The sequence below is a fragment of the Parus major genome, chromosome 1A, assembly GCF_001522545.3.
Source record: "Parus major isolate Abel chromosome 1A, Parus_major1.1, whole genome shotgun sequence".
Lineage (NCBI taxonomy): Eukaryota > Metazoa > Chordata > Aves > Passeriformes > Paridae > Parus > Parus major.
The window spans coordinates 24359514-24383912 of record NC_031773.1 but is presented as its reverse complement, the minus strand read 5'-3'; the positions used below and the strand labels follow the sequence as shown (position 1 = coordinate 24383912).

The 24399-nt window shown below is 34.8% G+C and overlaps 1 protein-coding gene across 6 annotated transcripts in view; it reads left to right on the top strand.

Annotated features, from left to right (window-relative positions):
- Nucleotides 1-24399, top strand: part of FOXP2 (forkhead box P2) — a 339563-nt gene that overhangs the window by 201163 nt on the left and 114001 nt on the right. For 5 of the 6 annotated variants that reach the window (XM_033514481.1, XM_015628631.2, XM_033514483.1 and 2 more), the window contains one exon: nucleotides 15651-15740. In XM_033514481.1, coding sequence (XP_033370372.1) covers nucleotides 15651-15740 — 90 coding nt within the window. Of the gene's footprint in view, nucleotides 1-15650; nucleotides 15741-24399 lie in introns of those variants that run through there. The other variant, XM_015628637.1, reaches the window with a different exon arrangement.

The window sequence follows — 24399 nt, the reverse complement described above, 5'->3', positions numbered from 1 at the left end:
CATTAAAGACAGTTCCACATATCTGCAGTAAAGACAGTTGAAAATTTATTCCAGCTAAAAGATAGTTTCTATAATATATTTTATATATATATATATGTATGTATGTATAAAAAAGTTTATGCAGTCTGTATTCCATAGTAAAAGAGCACACTAAGGAAGAAATGGTATAAATGACTCACCAGTGTTTACCACTCAGTCTGTTGCTTATCTCCTTGCTCATTGTTGGGGATAGTTAAATGATCTGTATCAAATTCATTCTGCAGCTGTCAGTACCTGCAAGCATATAAACAGGCAGGTAAGATTTCTAGAAGGCAGATGACCGCATCACTAAGAGGACTGCTGTAATTGGTATAATCAGTACAAGAAATGAAGAGTAAAAGAGCATGAAAATAGAATTACTTTTATACCCCTTGAAAGGAGGCAGTAACGGGCTGCATTTAGTACCTCCTGCAGCGGACTATGCTGAACTTCCCCTGAACATAGGAAAAGGACATTTTCATCTCCAAAACCATCCATCTGGCATCTTCCATTAACATTAAACAGAAAGAAAAAAAAAAAAAAGAGAGGAGTGGTGGTGTTCAGAAACATTTGTATCTGACTTGACAATTCTACAGAAATATTAACCCTTAGTGGAAGGTGCTCCAGTAAAATTAACATATCTGTTAATTAACATCATCTTCATTCTTGTATCTTGTGGCAGAATGGAGTTTGTCTGTGCTTTGAATTTCACTGTCACCTTGCATTTCTTCTTTACTTGACTGAAGGGTTTCAAATCTGTTTGAAATCTGTATACCTTTGGATATTGCTTGAAATTAACTGCAGTGCGAGTAGACATGAGAGACTGACAGTTAAACACATATAGTAATCAGCAAGGGTAGGATTTAATTGCAGATAATTTGTACTGTACCCCTCCATATAAAGATATTCTATATTCATTTATATTTATAATGTTCTGGACAATCAACATGGGAAACCTTAAACAAATGAGCATTTAATCTAACACAGATTTAATCTGTCCCTTCTTCCTTTGCTTTTCAGAAGCTTTTATTCCTTTCGGTAAAGAAAACATTTTCAGAAATTAAACTCTGGATACAGGACCAGATATCTTCCTATGTTTGTGTTCCTTTTAATTATTGAAATTTGAGGATGCATTAAAGGCTGTCATGTGAAATGTTGAATTACCTCTGGTTTCCAGGTTTCTGTTTTCCAAAACCTGTTTTTAACTTGAGAAATTCAGGAAATTTGCTGAAGCTGGATTGCAGTGTGGGAGAATATGTATGGTTTATGACAGGTTAGATACAACACGGTAATTTATGACTGTGTGAATGTACATTGCTAAATCCCCTCCTTTTCTCTCAAGTAGAAACCTTCTTCTTCTTATCTTCCATTTTCAATTTTTATAAAACTATATTGTTGAACCTTTAGGTGTCATTGTTTTGTATTCTTGTGACACCTAGGGAAAAAAACCCAAACTGAATCAAAATCAGAATTCTGCTATGCCATAAATAATATGGGGTAATATGTTTGTAAAACTTTAAAAATATGTTCTAGAACAGAGATTAAATAAGGAATTGCACCAGAGGCTTGTGGTTCTCAGAAATGCAAAAATGTTAAGAAAACTTAGTCTGAAAGAAACTCACAACCTGGAAAACAAATGCTCAGGTTGCTACCACTTCCATTTGTCAAAATTTCAGAAATCCCTTCTTCCAACAAATTTAACGATTGGAAAAGGTGAAAATTCCTACAGGCATTGCTCTTAGGTTTTTTTGAACTTTAACTTTGTTGCAAAATATCTACTTTGGAATGCTATTAATTACCATGTAAATAATTTTAAATGGGACTCATATCTTGTCTTGCAAGATGATGTAAAAGCTTGAGTGAATTCCATGTGTTCAAATTTCAAAGGATGGTGCCTGTTAGGTCACTTTGGAGTCTACCAATGTTTGCTATAGAAGAAAGACTATCTATACTACTTCAACTGTGTCAGACTAGTCAGAGAAACACTTGCCTTGAAAATTAAGGATGTCAGTGTAAGTAAAATTAATTTTTTTTCTTGAGTAGCATAATCATCTCTAGTCATTAAAATATCTATTTTCAACGATATTGTGCTGGCCTGACTTTTATACTCTGATTACTATATGAATCTTTTTTAATACCTTCCAGTTGGGAAGAAATTTAATTTATTTTCAACCTTACTTCCATTGTTTTTATTTGGTGCTATTCTCTTTGAACTTGTCAAAAAGTTCTAACAGTTGTCCTTAATATGTATAGTTTTAGTCCTTGTAGTCTTTCTGTGATTCACCTTTTCTCCATATCTTTTATAGCAATGATGGAATAATTTAGTTATTCTTCAGAGAAGCACAAAATCTCTAGTCAGAATCTTTCCAAATTCTGATGCAGAAAAATGTAAAGAAAAGTACTACTGATGATGAAATTGTTTTAAAATACATTTCTAACACTTTTCATTATCACAGTATGTTTTTCCTGAAAAAAATCTCATTTTCATAGTATCCTTAAAATATGAAAATAAAAGTAATCATAATTTAAAAAACCCTGAAGTGCTTGAAGTTGGACCTTTTTTAATATTTTCACTTGTTTTTGTGCAAATGCCACTGGTGATACACCAAAGCCTTTGCAATGCTCTCTGTTATCTGCTTCCAGAATACCAGTTACCTTTGTTGAATAACCTGCTTGCTTCTTTGCCAGTAGCAGATGGAGTTCTGTCCCAGCATTCAAATCTGGGGCACTCTTGGAGTTAGTGACTAACCTGAGCTCTGAAAATTACATTCTTTAGAGTCTTTGTCAAACGCGTAACTTTGAATATTCAGTCTTAAGTGCATAAACATGAGCATGAGAAATACTGTCAACCATTTTAGTATTTACAGAAATTATTATATGTTACTATTTTTGTGGATTTGATTGATGGTAGCTCTAGAAACAGATGCTTTGGTTTGGTTTGGATTTTTTGCTTTGGATTTGGTTGTTTTGGATTTGTTTTACCACTGCTGCTTTGATGAAAGAAAGAAGATTTTTATTAATAGACTGTTTTGACCTTCATCAGTAGAGCTCAACCCAGATGCATAAGGTGTCCATATAAAACTGGTACTTAAAAATCATCAGCAGATACACCATGGGAGGTTCAGGATGCAGCAGTTCAGAATGAAAGGAGTCTTGAGTCCCCCACTCCGGAGTTTCTGCTCTTGTTTCTGACAACAATTTGTTTTCCTAACTGTTCAGATATGAAATTAAGATTCTTTGACACTCTCACAAGCCATCCCAAAATCTCAACCTGTCTGCTTTTGCCAAGAGAGGCTCCAAAACAACATATGGCTCAACTGTTTTGAGCACATAGCCATGATCTTCACTAGTAAATTAAACGTACGGATCCTGGATTCTAAACTTAGCAGTTGACACAGGCTGAGACACACGAGCTAATAAGCATTTTAGTCCCCAGAACTGGGCTAGCTGCACCCAATTCCATAGTCAAATGGTCCTTGGAAAAGTCCGACTGCAGAACTGTGCCAGGGCATAGCTTGGGAGAACGTGGGTCAGCACAGGTGAAAAATGCATGCCCAGAGCCATGCTTGCTGCTTGCATTTTGCTACTGTGGAAAATCACATTCTCTGTCACTCTCCAGTTTTCAGTGTAGGTGAAGGCTGAGAGAGTTTGTAAAAATGATATTGTCATCATACCTTTTTGTGTAATGCACTCCCTATATTTTTCGTAACTCTATACATGAAAGTGCTTGCAGGGTTCATGTCTTAGTGTTATTAATGAACCTGGGGATTGGTGGAGAAGAGGGTGAGAACCTCTGACATACATCTAAAATCAAAGATTGTTTCACCTGCTGGCCACAGCTCTTTCTCCAGGTAGCAGCATAAGCCTCATACCATAAACTGTGCTCCAGAAAGTATTTCAAAGCCATCACAAAGTCCTCACATAAAATAGTTTCTCTCCTGTTTTTATTCTTCAATCCACTGTCCTATGGCACAAGAAGAGCCCTGGGAATTGCAGTAGACGAATAAGCATTATCCAGAAGGCTTTCTCATAAAATGCAAGGCCTTCTGACTGAAAGTACTATAATACTGTGATGTCTGTCATGTATTTTTCCCCCAAATCTCAGAGATGAAATTATCTACATTTTATCCTGCAAATTTGAAATTCCATCTCTAATAGATGACATAAATTTTAAAAATAACAGCTAAATTAAAATTTACTGCAGATTGTAACACTGTACTAGTATTGCAATATCTAGTCAGGAATATATTTGTGTTTTGTGTGGTACTTGAAACTCATGGTATGAAGAAGTGATGGTCTAGTAAGATGGACAGGTGTTCACAGGGAAGGTGCACTGCATTCTGCCTAGTAAATTAAATTAAAAGGCAATATAGTTACAGTTTACTGAGGTTCAAAATGTACCAAGAAGGGAAAAGAAGGTATTGTAGAAAGAAGAAACTGGACTAGGAAACTAGAAACTAGGACATGAATCTGAACCCTGTACAATGTGTAAAGAGGAGTGTCTTTAGAAGAGAAGACTAGTGACTGAGTTTAGACCATAGTAAGTTGATGAAATGGCAGAGGACTAAAACAATAAAAAACTGATTATTAAGTTTTGATTTATGGAAAATAAGACTATATTGAAGCAATATATGGAGTAAAATTTATATCTAAACTTCATTTTGATCACCACTAGGTTGTCAATGCTTTTTTCTTATGTGCATATTGGTGATAGTTATTATGTAATATATGCTGCATGGTTCAAAGGAAATTTTTGAAGTCTGATACCAGAAGAGACTTTAAATGATGTGAAGTAATACATATGTTTGGCACCAACATAGCTGGGTGTATCTGCTTTTACAAATGCATTTAAAGGTGATAATGCCCCTGAGCATACTTATGATTATAATTCCTTGATTAGCTTTCTGTTTAGGAAGATTACTGTAGATACCAAGGCAGTATAAAAAGGATAATTTTTTCCTGGGTGAGCTTGATGAAGTGTGATAGAAACGTATACCTTTTAATTCAAATGCCTAACCTGTTGCATTGCTCATGCATGTTACTTGGGAATTCCTTGAACAGTTGCTGTCGCTTCTCCAGCACCTAAATGCCCTGGGAATTGCAAAATATCTTTATTCCTCTCTGCAAAACAATTTTAATAGCTTCAGGTCTTTTCTTTTTCATCCCTGCAAGTTTCTAATCATAAAGAATATACTTCCTACTAGATGTCCTCACAAGGACTGAAACTGGGATGAGGAGCCCGAGGACATTTCTCTGTCTCTCCGTACTTGCATTTTAGCTTAAAATTAAAGCTCTTTGTCATTTCACTCTTTTTATAATCTTCACTCTTAGAAGTCCCCAAAGTGGAGAATTCTTTCTCAGTAGCACTGTCTATATGGACTGTTAAGGCTACCCTTCAAAACATACAATTCATTTGCCAACTAGAGCAAGAACCTGAAGATTGGTATTCTTCAGAGGCAGAGGTCTGTGTGTTGGATTGTGCCTGCTAGATTGTCATGAAATGCACCAAAAGGTAGATAAGCAGTACAAGAGAAAAGCTGAAATGGTAATAAGGTCAAGCAGGTCAGAATGGACTGCAAGTGCAGATAGCACTTACATGTTTTATATGAACATATAAACCAATTTGTGGTTGTGGAACAGAGGTTTCTCTGGAGTCTCACTGTCCACACTTAATTCCAGATTTTAGTGCTCAGAATTATTCCAAGGAGTTTAGATCAGATCTTTTGTTTTCAGCACATTCAGAACTATTTCCCAATGCCACCATTGGTAAGTTTAGTGTATAGAAATGAGCATAATTTGTATTTGCATGATTCACTTTATCTCATATCAAGAAAAAAATTTACTGTCTTGTTTGGTTTTTTGTAACTGCAGACCAAGCTCTACTTCTGTTTCAAAAATATGGTTTCTCAAAAGCCTTGAAAGATTGCAGATAAAATAGCTATTATTATATTGCCTTTTTACATCAATGTTTATTGTTTCTTCCCCTAATCATTCTTTTATTGAATATGTTCCTGTTAGTTTAGTTTATATTAACTGAAGTTTTAGAAAGGATCACAAAAAATATCTGTAAGAAAAAAAATAAAATATATATGCAGTAGGATTTCAGTTCAGCTGATTTAGCTTTAGCAGTATAGACTGATTTTTAACATTGCTGAGATTACATAGTGACTTTGGATCAAAAGAGTTCATGATAAACTTGACCAAAAATGGGTCAGTTTGTTTTTACTTTTTTTAATTTATGTACATATCTGACTTAAGTTGATCTAGTAGTGCTTTGGACCCTCATTCTTGTCTAATCTTTCTCTCCTCTTCTTAGTTCTCCATTTCAGCCATATCTCTTTTATTTGTAATAAGAATTGTATAAACAAGAAAATCTTGGTTTCTGCTACTGTTGTGCCCATACTTGGAGGTGAGGACACAAGAATCCCAATCAGGGGCTCTGACTGCAGTTAGGGCACTTATTAGAGCATTTATTTCAAAGCCATCTCCTGTTCTGTATATACTATTTCTCTTTTCAGTCCAAAATTTCAAGCATAGTCTCATAAACACAAAAGTGGTCATGTAAGGTCGGAAAATTCCAAAGAGCAACTCTGTATGTGCTGCTCTTGCTGATCCTCTGCTGTTAGCTCACCATGGAAACAAACCATACTGGAGCTTCATGATATGCAGTTTATGAGAACATGGTGTTATTTGAAATGTAGCAAGGTGTTAGACATCACAGTAATCCGAACTTGGCATGCTTCACAGGAGCCACACAGTCAAATAAAACAGGGCTGTGAGACACTTCTAAAGATCTTCTGTGTCCCAGAGCAGAATCAGTGCTCTTAACTGTTCCTTAAGATGCTTCTTGAGCAGGTTCAGCAATAATGATTTTGCAGCATGTACACAATTTATTATACTCCTCCACTACTCTACCATTGGAAAGTTTCTTCTTAAATTTAATTAAATCTCCCTGGATTTAGCTTAAGGCCGTTTTTGCTTGTCCTTTCTATGGAATACAATTAATTTGTAATGTGCAAAAACTTGCTGATGACTGTTACTGCTTTAGGGTTGGGGTTTATTTCTGTTCTTATGATTAGACTTCTGCCCCCATATGTTGGATTTTCTCATTGTCATCATATTACCATTTTTATCTAGTTACTGGTAAAATGGTCCACCTCTTTGAACTATTGTGTCCCAAGCTGGGTACATTTCACTGAGTCTTTAAAAGGTTGAGGAAAGTAAAAAAATATCTGTTTTGTATATGACACTTCTATTTTCATATCCCAGTTACATTTATCATAACAGTACAACAGGATTTTTTTATGTCTTCAATGCATGATTTTCATCACAGCTATATATATTGAATTTAAGATTTCTTTAAATTATGCTCTTGTAAGAACTAAAAGTCAATAATTAGAACTATTAATATTATTTAAAACACCCTCTAAATTTATAATATCAAATGTGAAACCCAGTCATGACCTTTTTCTTCTTCACTGATAATCAGCTGGATATTTCAATAATGGCTTTTGTGCCTTCCTCCCATACAGTAAAAGCCTGATATGATCATCTTGATAATATTTCCTTTCATGGTTACAATCTTAGTCATTCCTATGGATATGGATTTCTAAGGGCAGTGGAAAATCAAATTGTTATCATTCAAATATTTGGAGCCCTTTCAATCAGTGGCTCTTCAATGGATGTATAATTTCTCATACTTGGATTGGCTGAGAGAGTTTGATTAGTGTAATTACTGTAATTTTATTTGATTTTGGTACCATGTAGATGCATTTTCTTTGATGGGTAGTTTTGGTTACTAACTTGAAAGAAGGGTACCCAGATGAGGAATCTGTGCTTCTGATACTTCGTGTCAGCACACCTCTACCAGTGAGTGCAGAATGGAATCCAATTGAAAATAAATTGTAAAGACAGACATATTTCATTCTGACTTATAAATGGATAGGGCTATTTTAGGGTAAAATTGTTTTGACATTTGTTCTTCACATGCTATTTTACTTTTTTGCATGACTTAATAAGGACTAATCCGTCCTCAGATCTGTCTTCTCAAACTTGAGGTTCTATTCTGGGAATCATGCTGTTGGCTAGAAAAAAAAGTTTGAGTGCATGCTTCCTTCTGGTTTGTATTTGCCTTATTTCTTGGTTTAGTTTATATTTTGGTGATGATTTTTTTGTTAATAATTTGATTAATAATCACCATGATTAATTCATTGTCTAAAATTTTAGAATTTCCTTTCAGATTTCTATCAGTTAAAACTATTGCCTTCTAACAGCCATGTAATAGTTACAATGTTTACAATAGTTACAATCTTTGGTACTCTACTTCTTTCCACTCCCAAAGTTGCTCCAAATTTTCATCTTAATACACATGGGATCGACCTTGATTTAACTAGAATCAGTTCCTTTCTTACTTATAAATTATCAAATCATCTGTTATTCTACCTTAGTCAAGACTACTTTGTTTCTGAATGCTTTGATTGAAATTAGGTTTCATAGCCAATAAGACAATGACTACAATGGACAAACTTGAAATAAGGTCTTTTTTAAACCATAAGGTTTAAAAGGTTTTCAAATCCTATGTATACTTGCATTATGTTATGTTATGTTATGTTATGTTATGTTATGTTATGTTATGTTATGTTATGTTATGTTATGTAATGTTATATTATATTATCATATTGTATTTTAATAATTTTAAGGATTTTTTTGTTTCTGGCTTCACACATGGGATAGCTGTATTGACTGTTTTTCTTTGCCTGCATACTTAGATAGCTTTTATATATCAGTTATCAGATTTTCATTGGAAATAGATCATACCAGTTTTCATGTGGAAATATGGTACATTCCACCAATACCACATTCTTTTCATGTAAGAGATTAGCTCTCCTGTTTAGCTATTACATATCCCAGTCTTTTAAAAATCACACCCAATGGAAGAATTTAGTAGTGTCAGAATATTTGTGAGCTTGGATTGCTGGCTTTTTATGAGTGAATTTTTTGTTTTGTTTTTTTTTAATTAAATTTCATAAATTCAGTTAGCCACTGTGTAATGTAAGGAGGAGGAAAGAAATAGAGTAGATTGCTTCTGTGTATACAAAAAGAAAGTTAGGTTCAGGCATGTGGGATGAAAGGGAGATTGTCAGGTTCAAGCACAACTTTGGTGTTGTGAGCCCCCATCTCTCCTAACCCTTGACATTTGCATTCTTCAGCTGGTTTGAGCTTTGGAGAAAACATTTGGATTTGCTGTCAGGCAACATGTTACACATGGTCTGACATGGAGCACTAATGACCAATGCAGACTATGTCTATAGGGAAGACATTCCTGCTAATGCCACCAGGAATTGAAGCATGTGACTGTTATGGGTGTTTTGTTTCTAGTTCTTGGTCAGTCAAATAATGGGAAGAGAAAATTTAAAAGTTGTTTTTGCAAAAGTCTTTAGAATGCATTAAATTGGGTTAAAGGGAGAGAAGCTAAATTGGCTTCATAAAATGAAATATGTAAACTGCTAATTACTAGTGCCCTAGTATTTATTTAGCATCCTTCACACAGGAAAAAAAAGGAAGACACTAAACTAAAAAAAAAAAAACAAACCAAAAAACCCTCAAAAAATCCCTACCAAAAAAAGACAAAAAAACCCCAGCCAAACAACAACAACAACAAAAAATGCCAAAACAATTAGAGTGAAAAAAATTCTGGTAATTAACTATTATTTTTCACAAAACTAGTCTAATTACAAATCAGTCATGGTGAAATGAAAGGTAAATAACTACAGATGCATAATTTCTCTCTGATAGATTGCTGTTTGAAAATAGGTTTATGACAATTATGTGATTAATTTACTTTTATTAAACAGCATTATAAGACTTCATGTTGCATTTATCACTTTATTACTGTTACTTTTTCTCTTCAACTGAAAATTAACAACATGGATAACATCAGGACAGAACAGAAGCTCAGGTAGATTGAGGATCATTTCTTCTAGTGGCATTTGTGCTGCAGGGAAGACCACAAATCTGAATCAAAATCAGAGCATCAATAAACTGAAACTGGCAGTATCAGCCTAAGAAAACAAAACACACGAACATCATCACCCCTGCCACCACCCAACCACCCAACCAACCAACCAACCTACTTCTAAGTACTTTTAATCCAAAGAAACGAGAGCCATATCCACAATATTCTTATGTTTTCTGAGCTGAAGCACTTGAGGAATATAAGTATGTAAGTTAAACTGTGATCCAGAATGTCTTTCCCTACTTGCCCCCAACCCTCAATGTGCTCTGCTGTTTTATTTTGAAATTTCCCAGACATGAAGCATTGCTGTCTTGAACAAATGGAGAATTTTCCCAGTCTTGAAAAAGCTGGGCAGCCTGGCCTCCTAAGAGCCAGTCAGTCATTTGCACAAATTCCTGTAGTGTTAATGTAGTAAATGTTTTCAAATTTACTCAATGTTCACTTAACTCCACTCTGTAGAGTTGGTCGTACTGCTGCATTTGGTGGGCACTACCACTTCTTGTCCTCCTGTCTAGCAGCCTGGTGGTAGGAATACTTGGGATTGTTATACAGTGTCAAAGACTACTGCCTCTTCTTTTGGAGCTTAATGCAGTTTCAAACACTGTGATATCTTCCAGGTTTATGTTCTACTACAAGGCAAGGCACCCTAATTTAGATTCAGAAGACAAAAATTATTTTTTTCTTTGAGTATTAGCATAGTCTGATATGGGTTAATTGAGTGAAATCCTTCAGGTTTTTTTAGATAATATATTCCTCAAAGATGGGTGCCAACAGCCTTAGCTATCTGATCTTCTTCTACAGGCAAACACTATAAAAATTGTTCAGTCTGTCTCTTGTAGGTGAAATAAGACAGGTTTTATGGGTTAGATTTCTGTTACATTAAGGTGGGCTTTCTGGTGTGACTTGTCCTCAATTTTCTGTGTGCGGCTTAGAGAAAAAAGAGTGTTGTTCACTGGGGAAAATGGGAGTTTGCCTTCTCCATTGAGGTTTCTGGAGAGAATGCTGCTGGAAAGGAGTTGGATCATCTTCAGTTCAATTCAGCTTTGAATAGTGCTAACTACTTTGCTACTCCATTTGGAAAGATTATAAGCTGCTGTGCTGATTGACTCTGATATTCATTAGAGAACTTTCTGGGCAAACACAATCAGTGAGAGACAAAGGTTTAGCAATATCATTTTATTACTATTAGGAAGAGTTGAACAATGTTGTCTTTCAGTCACTATCTTTTGAGGGTTTGTTACATGGGTAATTCTTTTTGGGAGCCAGCCAGAATATAGGCCCTGAGCAGGTTATAAAGGGTTAGAGGTTATCCTGAAGTGCTTTTATAATAAATGTAGCTATGTAATCATTTGGTTAACTTGTTATTCAACCAGTGCAGAGCAGTCTTTGGCCTTAAATCCAGCTTAGCATGTTGATACGTTTCGGTTGCATAGAGCTACCAGTGAGATGACTCTCGCTTGACATATTCAGCCATTTGGAAACTTTCATGTTCAGTAACTTATTTTACGTTCAGCAGGAATTTTAGGGTATGCAGTCATTTGAAAAAATAAAATAGGGATTTGGAATTGTAAAAGAAAAGAATCTGGTTGACTTCTGGCAAGTGTTTTGGTTTTGGTTATCTTCAGAGTATACACCTCTTGTCAGTATAAATAGGGAGTGCCTGTATAAACATTCTTGTTTCGCCTGTTCCACATAATAGTTTCTTGTATCATATTTCTTTTGACCTCGCTATCTGAAACCAATTACAGGAGATCCATTTGGGCTGCATCTATTTTCATAAGAAGCCCAGGCAGCAGTGTTTTTCTCAGAGATGAATATCAACATCAAATATCCTTCTGAGTGCTTTGTTATTTATGTTTCAGAGAGATTTTGTAGCCTTCAGCTCTCAAGAATGTGTCACGCTGTGCTGTTTATACATTGACGATATTAATGGGCATAGATGTCATTTTTCATTTTAACGTCTCAAATGCAACAGGCTGATAGGTTAAACATTCCTGGTTTTAAAGGAAGGATATGAGTGACATCTGTTTCCTAAAAATACACATATATTTAATTTCTAAAAACCAAAGCAATAAGTTTACCATCTTTAAGTGACAGCTTTCACTTTATTAAAATGGTAAAGCTTTAAAAATAATTTTGAATCATGCTTAAATCAAATAGAAGAGTTTGGAATACAAAATGAAAGGAAGTTATATCTCCTAATAATATTGCCAACAAATGGCAAAATCTACCACAATTTATCAACTTTAATAGTGTGAGTTATATGCAATTATTTTCATTTCTGTTCTGCTTATGTTTTAGCTATGCCAAAGCTTCATAGTAAATATTAAGAAGTAGTGTTCCCAATAAATATTTTACTAGAAGACACAGTGAGTTCTGGAAACCATATGCCCAAATTTTCCTTCTATAGCCGTTTCTTAAAGCAGTATAATGATTTTCATTTATGTAATTAAAATAATTTCCAATCCTCAGTTCTTTTTATTGCTTTTGTCTACATTGATTTTTTTTTTCCTTATAGTTTTACTAATTTACATAATTTAATTAAGGAAAAGTTCCTGCTAAATTTGAAACAAATGTTGTTGGAAACTAGATACAATTTTGACTGCCCTAGAATCTCTTCTTTCTGCACTTAACTTTCAGGTGGGACTCAACATGAATTTGATCTCCCAGATTTAAAAGCATCTGTTATTTTTTGTTCATTACACTGTTTTTAGATCATGAATTATTGTCAGAGAAAGTTATAAATGGTGCATGAGATGGGTGTTTACTGGAAGTGTAGATGTTAAACTACAAATTTTGTAATATACTTTCAAGTTGTCAATTCTCTTTGCAAAGGTTTAATAGCAGCAAATGAATTTTTAGAACAAATGTTTTATAGTCTCATGATCTTCACTTATCAATAATGTCAGTAATAATGCTTTGAAATTAACAGTGTTTCTGGGAGATTGTTTACTGTGTAGCAAAATGTAAAGTTAAGCAGCACACTGGGAGAAAAAAATGCTATATGATGACTGCTCTAAGAACAAAGGCTGACAGTGATTTCTCCTTATGAGTTTTAAATCATCTCTGATCTCTTGAAATTGTTTTCTGTTCTTCTTCTATCTCCTGTGTTTACAATAATCTAAACTGCCACAATAAAATCACTGAAGTATTCAGGTAGTCATCATTTATAAGACATTCTGTATTAAAAGATAAGCCTTTACTCCTTTAGAGATATCCCAACCAGCACATATGAATCAAAATAGTTTAAGTAGTAGAGCCTTTTATGCAAGCATATCCTGTTGTGCTGCCTTGCTTTTTCATGAAGTGTGACTCTTTTTGTAGTTAGCTGTAGGAAGTCATACTTTCTTAGGCTCATTCCACGGAGTATGCTAGCCACAATTTGAAATCATACTCATAGATTAAATCTAAGCTACAGCACACTATAATTCTCTAATTTTCAAGTACTGTAAATGTACAGCTTTACTGGATGCTTGCTTTCTTGTTTTATTGTATTGATGTGAGGACTTTCCTTCTGAGGAAGATTAGGATTTCTGCAACTGCCAAAAAAAAAAAGAAGATTATTGTCTATATGTTTGGGTTTTTTTTCCATTTCCTCTTACTCCAGATCTCTTCTGTTATTCTCCTGGCAGTATCGCCACAAGTGGTGAGGTCAGTTTTCCTCTACAATTCTCATGAATTCAGGACTGCAGTAGTTCTCTTGCTTCCATTCAAGTTTTCCTTCTGGAGAGCACTAGGGATTAAGGAATAGAAATTTGCCGCAGATTTGTGCTTTTAATTTGTTTTTGCTTAAGCCACTGCAAGAAGCTGGGATCAAATCGTGGTGCCCCTGAAATCAACAGATGCATTTAACTCTGATCTCAGGCAGGGAAGGACTGTCCTTTAGGATATGCTCAAGAATTGTGAGTGCAGAAGAGATCATGCACCCAGTGGTTCCTTGGTAACAAAATATTTCAACTGCACTTTTAAATATGTTAACTTTTTATTTATTTTTGGCAGAGAGAAGATAGTTCTGTGCGTCTCATTGCTTAGGTTCAGAGGAATGTATATTCTTTGTAAAGCTGACCTGTAATTACTTGAGAATTTGATGAAACAATACAGGGATTGTTGTGGGAATGTCTCCAAATGTTAAAAGTCTGCTCTGCAAACTTTGTACCAGGGTCTTCTATGGGGAGACGAATCAATGTTGTTAGGAGATGGTACTAGTGCATTCACTTTGTTTACTTTGGTTTTCTATGTCTGCCTGCCTTCTCAGAAAACTTGCTTGGAGCCAGACTGTAGCAGCCCTCTCTCTGTCTTTTCATAATTGATCAGGGGATGACTGCCTTCCCTGAGGGTTAAGACGTGGCAACTTTTTCTGTTTGCTCAGCATCTCAATGCAGTAGTTCAAACATTGTTCACACCAGCTGGCAGTGTAATGCCATATGCACATCTTGTCAAAGCAACTGTTGTCATGGATACTAGAAACTATCTTAAAAACCAGCTCATTTGAGTCTAATCAAAATTGTACCTTTCTTTATCAGTTGAGAATCTTTATTATTTTAGGGAACATTGATCAAATGACATTTATTGCAGTACATTCCATCTACAGTAGGTTTTAATAACAGAAATAATAGTGTGATGTATTGTAAGCTGTAACTGCTATTTTTTGAGCTGATTTTTCTGAGGAGAAAAAATGAGTTCTGCAGGTAGTTTTAGTGGAAATGTTTTGAATCAGGTTTTTCAGTTGATTTCATTTTGGGTTTTTTTATTTCTAATTAAATACCACTTTATAACACTTGGTATTTTAAAAATAATTTTATAAGGAAAAATAATATATATTAGCATTCTTTGGGTAAGTGGAATGTTTGTTTACATTTCATATGTTTAACTGTATTTGGCTGAGTTGGAATGAAAACATAAAATAAATGAAAACATCTTCTATTTTGATTGGGATACTGTCATCCATGAGCCTGATCTGGTTGGTTGAGTAATAATTTCTTTGTTCTCTGATTTTCCTAAGAATGCAAATTAAAACCACTCATTTTTATTTGGCATTAAAACTGCACTCTTTTTTTTTGTCAAAGGAGAGGTTTCTCCTTGAATTGTAAGTACAAAAAGTGTTTTTAATCTTCAATGAATATCCTTATTAATTCACTTTCAAGATAATCTGATGTTGATTTGTCAAATTTAATTACAGCTTCTGGTAACACTTGAAGTCTACTTGCTTTTACTTCAAATTGTAATACGAAAATGCAAATTGAATGATAATTTGCAAGGGAGTGGGCATTTTAGTTGAACACTCAAAGACAAGTTCCTTGTGGAAATGAGGCTATTGATGCAGTTTATGATTTTTCCTCTTCAAGCACTTCAAACAAATTAACTTTATTTCCTGCAGGATTTCATGTACATCCATAAATTCTAGTGAAGTCCTATATGTACTTTCAGAATATTTTTTTAATGTTTTAAGTAAAATAAAAAAACCCTGAAGTCTGAAATCTAGCAAATAAAAATCAAATAGGAGGTGATTTTGTTTGTTCAATTGGACTTTTACCTAACATTAGCAATGAGTAATTTCTTTCTAGGAATTGGTCAAATTTATTTACCTTTTTTTTTTTTTTTTTTTTTATACTTTTAGGCACTCCAGGCAGCAAGGCAGCTGCTTTTACAGCAACAGACAAGTGGACTGAAATCTCCTAAGGGCAGTGAGAAACAGAGACCGCTGCAGGTTAGTAAAGTCTCCTTGTTTTTGGGACCTTAATCTCAGGGAAGAGTGCCGTGCTGGCTCACACGTGAGGCGTGTGTGTCAGTGCTGATCCTCTAATTCCATGTATGTGCATATTCACATGCTGCAGGTTACAGGCTTCTTGCTGCTGACTTCACAGAAAAAATTCACTATAGGATACAAAAGCCTTTTGTGGCTGTACATGCTTGAAAGGTCTAAGACTAAGTCTGAGTTCAGGAACTGTGGTACATTAATTTTTTATAGACATGTTACAAAATTGGTATGTGATTTTTATATGTACGTAATTTAAATTGTAAAAACATGTTAAGACTAGGAGCAAAACAATATCCATGATAAAAAAAAAGAAAAGCTAAATTCCTCACAGGTACTATATCTAAGTGACAGAGAAGTGTTCAAAAACCAACAAAAGTGCATGAAATTGTGAAAGCTGCTTCTGCCATTTTAGAAAAAAACATATATCATGAAATTTTGTATTAGGATGTTGTTGGGCTTTAGATTGCAAATGGTTAAACAGAAGTTCTTCTATTGAAAAGTTATTTTAAATGCATTAGTAAAAACATAAAGTGAGTTTTATTCTTCGAAAATTTTATCAGCATGGTATTTTTATGAGGTATTAATTAATTTATTCCTAATGCAGAGTTCCATATCAAATTGCATTCTACTGACAAAACTTGTTCTCTCTTGTATATAGACCAAATATGGGTGCTTAACTGCTGAATTACATTTTGTTGCAGACAATTTTATTTTGCTCAGGATATTAAAAAAAGTATAAATCCTACCATTCTCTTCCTCATATCTATTTTTCTGGGTGAGCATTTATTCTCTCAGGACTTCCCCTGTTTTCTAATGGAGTAGGGTGTTTTTATCTCATTTTTAGTTTGTGTCATGCATAATGGAGGACCCCAGGCACTAGAATGTATTTTTTTTCTCCACCAGGGAAATGTTGTGAAATTTGTTCACTTGGGCAATTTCTGAATGTGATTCACATTGTCTCCTTTTCTTTGTGAAACTTGGTGTAGTAATGTTGGACACAGAAAACAGTTCCACATTCCCGATCATCTCTCTTCAAATATATTTTTAAAGTTTTATTTATTTGCTCAGAACCAAACAAGAATTTAGGAATATGACTGAAGAAAATGGAAAAAAGGAAAACATGACATGATGGAATCCTGACATACTGTAGTTGTAGTCCAGTCCTGGCTGAGGCTGAATCCTGGGACCCTCTCAACTTTCCACTCTTCACCCTTGACTTTGTAAATGCAAATTCACATTTGCTTTGTATCAAATATCTTCGGCACTGAAGACACAAAAGAAGAGTAGTCATAAAGGTAGAAGCTTATGAACTATGTGATTTTTTTAAGTGGATTTAGTGACCTTGAAGAGTTGAACCATGAAAATGACTGGTTTAATGAATATTGTGAAAGTACTTCATTCTGCTAGCTCCTCATTCTAAAAGATAATATGGGTTGTACAAGGAGTATACAAGATCTGTCCAGCCCTATGTTCTGTTTCTAAATTGACCAACACTGTGCAAAAAGGAAACTATATGAAACAGGAATAAATAGTGATATTTGCCTAGTATATGTTTTCCATATTTTTTTCTTACTTTAACCCTCCACCTTGTAAACCAGCACAGTCCAGGAACTACTGACTTCTCTTCTCACATACTCTACCCATTCACAAATTTTCTTTTCAAGGTTAAAGAAGACTGGGGTGCACTGTTTCTAGTAGGCATTGGTGAAATGATAGAAAACTATGTTTGGAGGCAAAAGACAGTCATGCACAGAACACAGAGGATGATGAGATGAAGAGAGGGAGTCTTGTGCTTTCATGCTCTCAAAGCACTAACCCTGGCCTGATGCCTTTTAAAGCTAGGGGTTGATGTGTTAGTGCTGTATCACTTGTTTCCCAGGAGGAGTCAGCATCTCATGAGTCATACTTGAGAGGCAGGAAGAAGAAAATAAAGCAAATATTTTTATTTTCAGAATTAGTGCATGCTCCCTATAGCCTAGATTATTACTTATGTTTCCAACTTTTTCTTCCATTATCAGTGTGTACACAATGTCTCTTTTTGGCCTTGAACACTTCATTTGGTTCATTTTTAAAGGAGAGGAAAAATGGAATTTTCTCCCAGACTTTGGTTTTATGTATGAAATGCCATGTAAATTCAGGTATGAACACAAACTACATTTTAATTTTATTTTTTAGTGAAAAGGATGTATAAAGGTTTTGGACATGAGTCCTTTGAGCTTTTCTCTTTCTGTCTCTTACTGTCCATTGTTCATCATGTAGTGGAAATTCACATTCTCATCATCATGTTGCTTGTTTGACCAAATACTGTCATAAAATTATACAGCATTATTATTTTGTTATGCCAAATTTAATGGTAACTTTAGCCAAAATCTTCTAGCATTAGAAATAGCTAAATTTGTATAAGGTTTATAAGACAAAATTGAGGGTTATAAGGCAAAAATACTTGTACTTGTGTTTGTGATTAAGAAAACAGACTTACCCCAATATTTTAAAATACTTTAAATTAGTGCATAGCTAATTTCCTCCATTTCAGAGAAATTTACCAATCTGGCAACTGTTGATATTTTAGAATAGATTTATAAATCTAGTAAAAATGCAATAAAACCTTTAAAACTAGCTCACACATCTGCAAGTAAATGTGGCTATTAAGTAATAGCCTTTCCATGCATCTCTTGTGCTCTGTAGTTTGATGGAAACTATTCTATTGTTCCATGAGCCAAAGAGGGGAAAACCTAGTATTTATTTTACTGGCCATCTTTTCTGGGGGGGGAAATAGCATATGGTGTTTAATGTATGTTCCCTGTTATTTCATAATATGTCAAGTATTTTAGTGACTTACAGCACCTACTAGCTAATCAGCAAGTTGCAAGCTGATTGAAGAAACCTTCAAATTTATGTCCTCAGCTTTGCAAAAAGAGGTTGTTGGGTAAGTCATCATGTTCTACTGTGCTTTACTGAGGGGATGTCTTTAGGGGAACTCCTGAAATTTTCCTAGAATAATTTGAGTGTCTTTTGTATCTTCATTAAAAGCCTTTACAAATGTACCACTAACTATGTGATCGATTGTAAAAGTGTAGAATTTTTTTGTTTTAGTTTCTAATGCAAAAGTTACCTTTAACTAGTAGTTATCCTATATTTTCAGGGACAGGAGGCTTATATTTAGATTGCGAGTTAACAGAATACCTGCAAAAATTACAGTTTTAGATAGATGCTTGTCTTGATCTACTATTACTTTGATTTACATTTGTCTGGGTTTCACACTGCAGATGGCATAACCATTAGCATGTCTTATGTAAAACAGAAGAAGAAAAACATCCCTTTTGACAAGCTTGAGTACCAATTGTGGTAGTGATTTTACTTTCATGTATAGATATCCGAATAAATGTATTTGAAACATGTTTATATATGCCATTCATTACACTGATGTACCAATTGAATGGATCCAATCAGTACATACATTGATTAATGACATATTGCAAAATAGCTATGGAGGGTTTGTGATGAGAGTTGAGGGTAATGTTAACCTGCATATTATGAGATAATAGCATTTACTATTTTACTGTGCATCCAGTAAAATATTGCTCTAGTAAGGTTAAGATTTTTGTAGTACCATTTTTTGTTTCAGAATATTTTTCTTATCTGTAGAATTTGTTATAATGGTAATCCACGGTGAAGGTTACTAATTGCTTTCAAGGATTTCTCTCCCTATCACCAAATTTCCATAGTAGGCATAACAGGGAAAAATGTCACCCTGGCACTTAGAACATGTAGTTTGTTTTCCTAGGGCAGAAAGTCACTGTTCTTAGAGCCACTGAAGAACCTTGTATCATTTAGCTTGAGTTTTAATACTGGGGGCTTTATTTTCATATTACATTTACAGTCATGAGTGAGACTTGGGGTTCTTCAAGAACTGTGAGAGCACAAGCATAACCCAAAGGTAAATGCTGTCAATTTTCTGCCATTGGTGGGTATTTGTGTACAGCATTGCAATTATTTCCCTTCCAGGTAGGCAGTCTCTGTGCTTAGACTGATCTGTCCATGATACACATACTGTTGTTGTCTGCTAAGCATGGTGATTTGTACAGTTGTAATTCTATTTGTTTGCCTAGGTGTTTCTATTGCAGTAAATGACTAAAGGAGTAGTTTATTTTCATAGAGTCGGATTGTGAACATTGTATCAATTAGAATAAATAGATAATTATCTTCAGCCCTTTAGTTTGATATATCTACAATGAATTGGTTAGTTGTTTTTTTCTTCAGGCTTGGAGATTTGTTGTTTCAACATCAGTACTAATGCATTCTATAAGAGGATGGCATGTCATGAAATCATGACTCCTGGAATCAAAGGGTTAAGCTCAATGTGTACCAAGCCAGTTGTATAAATATCATGCTGTATGGAGTGTTGAGTTGTTATGGTAAGCTTTGTTTATTTAGCATAAGCACTTCACTGAAGTGTAATAATTTGATAAAATTTGGGAAAAGTATACACTTAAGTTTAATTACTTAATTTTTATTTCATTGGTGCATAACATCAGAAGAACCACTTTTTATTAAAGACACTCAAAATGCAAAAATTTAGCATGAAAATTTAGCATGAAAAGATATTCATAGTCTCTTTTAACCTAGTCTCCTTGCTTTACTTTCTCCTAGTTTGGTCATCTCCCTTTGGATCTTCATATGGGCCTGAGTTTAAAATTCATTGCACATAATAAATAAGCAAACATATCATTAATATTGTAACCTTTAGTTACTTTTTTTAAACATATATAAGGAGTTGATGAGAGATAAGAAATAGGGAATGTGGGAAAAGAGAAGCAAACCCCACTGCTTTTAAATTATATCCTCTGATTTAATGCACTTTGACTTCAACCGTGCATGCTTAATGTCAGTCAAAAAGTGCTGTTTCAAAAACAGAAAAAAACTTGATATGGTTGTAACTTAGAGAGTTTTCTTTGCATTACATTGAACAAAAATAGAAATGTAACTGGTTTAAAACTCTTTTTTCATAAACTGCATCTTGCATATTTCTGTTTATCTAATGCAAGCTGATAAGAGCATAAGAAGTAGGAGGATTTTGTACATGGTAGAAAACACTGATATGGAAAGATGCAAATGCATATTATGTAGTGTAAGAGGAGAGTAGTGATAAACAGTCTTTCTCCCTCTCGAGTATAATTCTAGAGGAAATGTGTGGCCTACATATAAGCAAACATTGAGGTTTGGGGTAAATTAAATTGGGAAGATAGCTGCTGGAAAATCGTAAGTCCCATTTTCCCTTTTTAAGTCTATTCGGAGGAATATGCAGTTATCCTCTGACGTGCAGAAATTTGCATCAGTAATGCCCACTCTAAAGACAAGGATAACCCCAAGAGATGGAAAGAAGGCAAGGAGTTATTTTTACATAAGGTGTAGGGGGAAGGGAAAGGAGTTCAAGCTTATATGGTGGAGTTCTGTTAAGGAAGAGGTATAAATACAATAACAAATCAAAAAAACAGGATATTGTTTCTTTCATTTACAGTGGAAGTGTCAGTATCACAAACTTTCTAGCAAGTTCTTATTTGTATAGATAGAACTTGTTCCAAAGAATTACGTCCTGTCTTTGCTAATCTTTTCTACTAATGAAAACCCATATTTTGCATCATGTTCCACCTTGCTGTAAAATCTTCTAATTACAGATTTACTTTAAGTCACATTTTACTCTTGAAAACTTCCAGTATTAAAAACATACATCTACTAAGAAAGTGGGATTAGTTAACATGGTTTCCTTTTTAGTTTAAAATATATATGCATCACCTTGAGGTGTTATCTCTTGTTGTAATTTTCAGGAGTATAAAATACTCCAGCTAACCCTGTGCATGATCTTTGTAACATGGCAAAATTTTAACTAGCAGTTTTCTAACAGAAGTTATCACATAATAGATTCATCTACATCTAACAGAGACAAAAACCCCCAGAAACTAGCTGATGCAGTGATCACCTCTTCATCCTGGCAACATTGTTGCAATATTATAAAATATTTTTGATTCCGAGAAAAGAGGTATTGTGCAAGTTCTGTTTACAAGTATTGAATGTACAGAATACTAATTAGGATTATTATGTGATCAGGGATTTCCAGGGGCATTTTAATGTTGAACACATGTCTGTGCAGAATCTGATGTGTCAATCTGTTACTGTGACTGTCCAGGAATTATCACCTACATCACTGGAATGTCTTTCCTTTCCCCCTTTCTCTCTTGTTGATTCTGGTACTTTTAGAGAACTAGGAGAAGAGGGAGAACACACAGTCCTGTCCTTCATTCAGATTCAGAAAGACAAACCTTCAGAGACGATGTCTAGGTCTTTTCACGGCAGCTCTTGCATGGCAGACCAGCAAACACGTCTTTCCTTCACAGCACAACCTGCAGCCTGTCTGACACCAGGAAATAATGCTGTGTATGGGATGAGCGGACTAGTTTTTTTCTATTCTAAACTGTAGGAATCCCCCAGCACTACTGAGAAGTTGATTTGCCTCCTTGAACAGCTGGAAAGCTCTGTCCCCTTGCTGTCCCTCCCAGCACAGCCATCATGCACGGCCGCGACTGCTCCTCTTGGGGCTGTGCGAGTAATTCCACGGCAGAGCTGGGAGGTTCCCTTGAGCCACGTCTCCAGGCTCTTGCAACAGGTTGGATCGGCCTGATTCTCTTCCCAGCTGGCTCATTGCCCAGAAAAGCTCATGAAGAGCTGAGAGGGAAAGTGTGAATGGTTCCCCACTCAGTGTGCAGCTCTATTAAAGGGTCTGCTCCCAGGCAGGGCCCTAATTATGCCAGTTTAGGATCGCACCACTCAAGCATGGCTCTCTTGATACTCTTGAATTTGAAAAACACATTAGTGTACATTGATTTAGAAATTACCAAAGCAGGAAGAGCAACAAAACAAAATACTCTATGAATGCTCCTCATGGGGGTAGACATTTCAGAATTGTTTCTAGTTAATTTATTGTTAAGGAAAGTCTCTCTTTTTTTTTCTTTTTTTTTTTCCCAGCTAAAATTTTTCCTGCTTTTCCTTTCATCAGACAATTATAAAGTCAAGAAAATTTTTGGACAAAACTCAAGTTCTGTGACTAAATGATGAAGGTTTTTCAGTTAATAGTAGTATATGCAACTTTGCACATGAAATTTCAGTTTCTCTCCATGGCCATTCATGGCATTCCTTGAGCTGATTTCTCCACACAATTTTCAGATTAATTTTGCTATGTGAATTGAATTCTTTTCTTGACATTTTCTAATTGATAGACATTATTTTGTGATGTCATAGTTGTCCAGTTGCTTTACTGAGCAAGCTGACTTTACTGGGGTTGTGAGGAGCCAGCTAATCAGGAATCTGAATGTATGCCAAGATCAACATAGGTATTCATTTTACTTTGCCATCACTTGGGATGTATGCATGTAAAATTGTGCTAAAAAGCATTAAAATGATCCAAATGATCTCACAGTGCACAGTAATGCTACAGAAGGAAAGCATGTGAGTATGTGTGCTGATGAAAACGCAGTCACACAGTGGGGTGGAAAAGCATATCAGCCCATCCTATCATGGAAGGAGGTTGTCAACAATTGCCACTTCTTTTTTGCCCGGTCTTTTTATGCCTTATTATGCTTCTAATATTTTCTTGAGACACACAGATGAAGGTCTTATGAAGTAGAATTAATGGTGAAAACTTTACTTAATACTACTTCAGTGCTTAACTGCTTGATCATGTGAAGCTTTGAAAAGCAATTGTATAATAATAATAATATACACAAAAGGAACTGTACAGTGTTTCTCCAACATCTATATGCTTCAAGGATCTTGCCACGAACATGAAGTATAAATGAAGAATGAGATTTTCCCACAAGTGCTCACAATAAATCCATTTATTCAATAAATATACTTTCTGTCTAATAGGAAAGACGTCTTCCCCAGTATTGAGGAGAACCAATACAGTAACGCAACATGTTAGCAAAAAAATATTGAAATCAACACAGTACTTGCAGAAGTGATTTCTAAATTGATGCAGCTGTAATTTAGTGCACATATAGTTACGGACTTGGTGCTTAGGAATAATCAAATTTCCAAATTTTAGTGAAATATTTCTGAATAGAAGATTTAGAGAGAAATCATAGGCAAAGCAATATATATTTCTGTTTTAAGAACAGAGTAGGATACCATGAAAATCCTTGCTTTGAGGGCATAGTATCTGAAGGGAAATTAATAATGCAAATTCAGAGGTAAATTGTGATTGATGTTGGTGTATGCAAAAAAATACCATGATTAGATATGGCTGAACCCATACACTGGGTGAGGAAGAAAAAATGCAAAACTCCAAGTCTTCCATAGCAACAGGAGGCATGTATTTTACTCACAAAAAACAAAATAGGAAGATGGGGTTTACAAGAGGTCTGGGCAGTTGTACAGGATTGATGTCTTTCAAAAATTTAATTTAGAAAGTAAATTTTAATAAATGTTAGAAAATACAGAAAGAAAATATGGTCATGTGCTTAACAATTGAGAAAATGTTTTCTCTTTAGTCTTGTGTTCAACACTTAAACGAGAAAGGAGAAGAGAAGCTCAGTGTTTTGGTTACTGTATGACT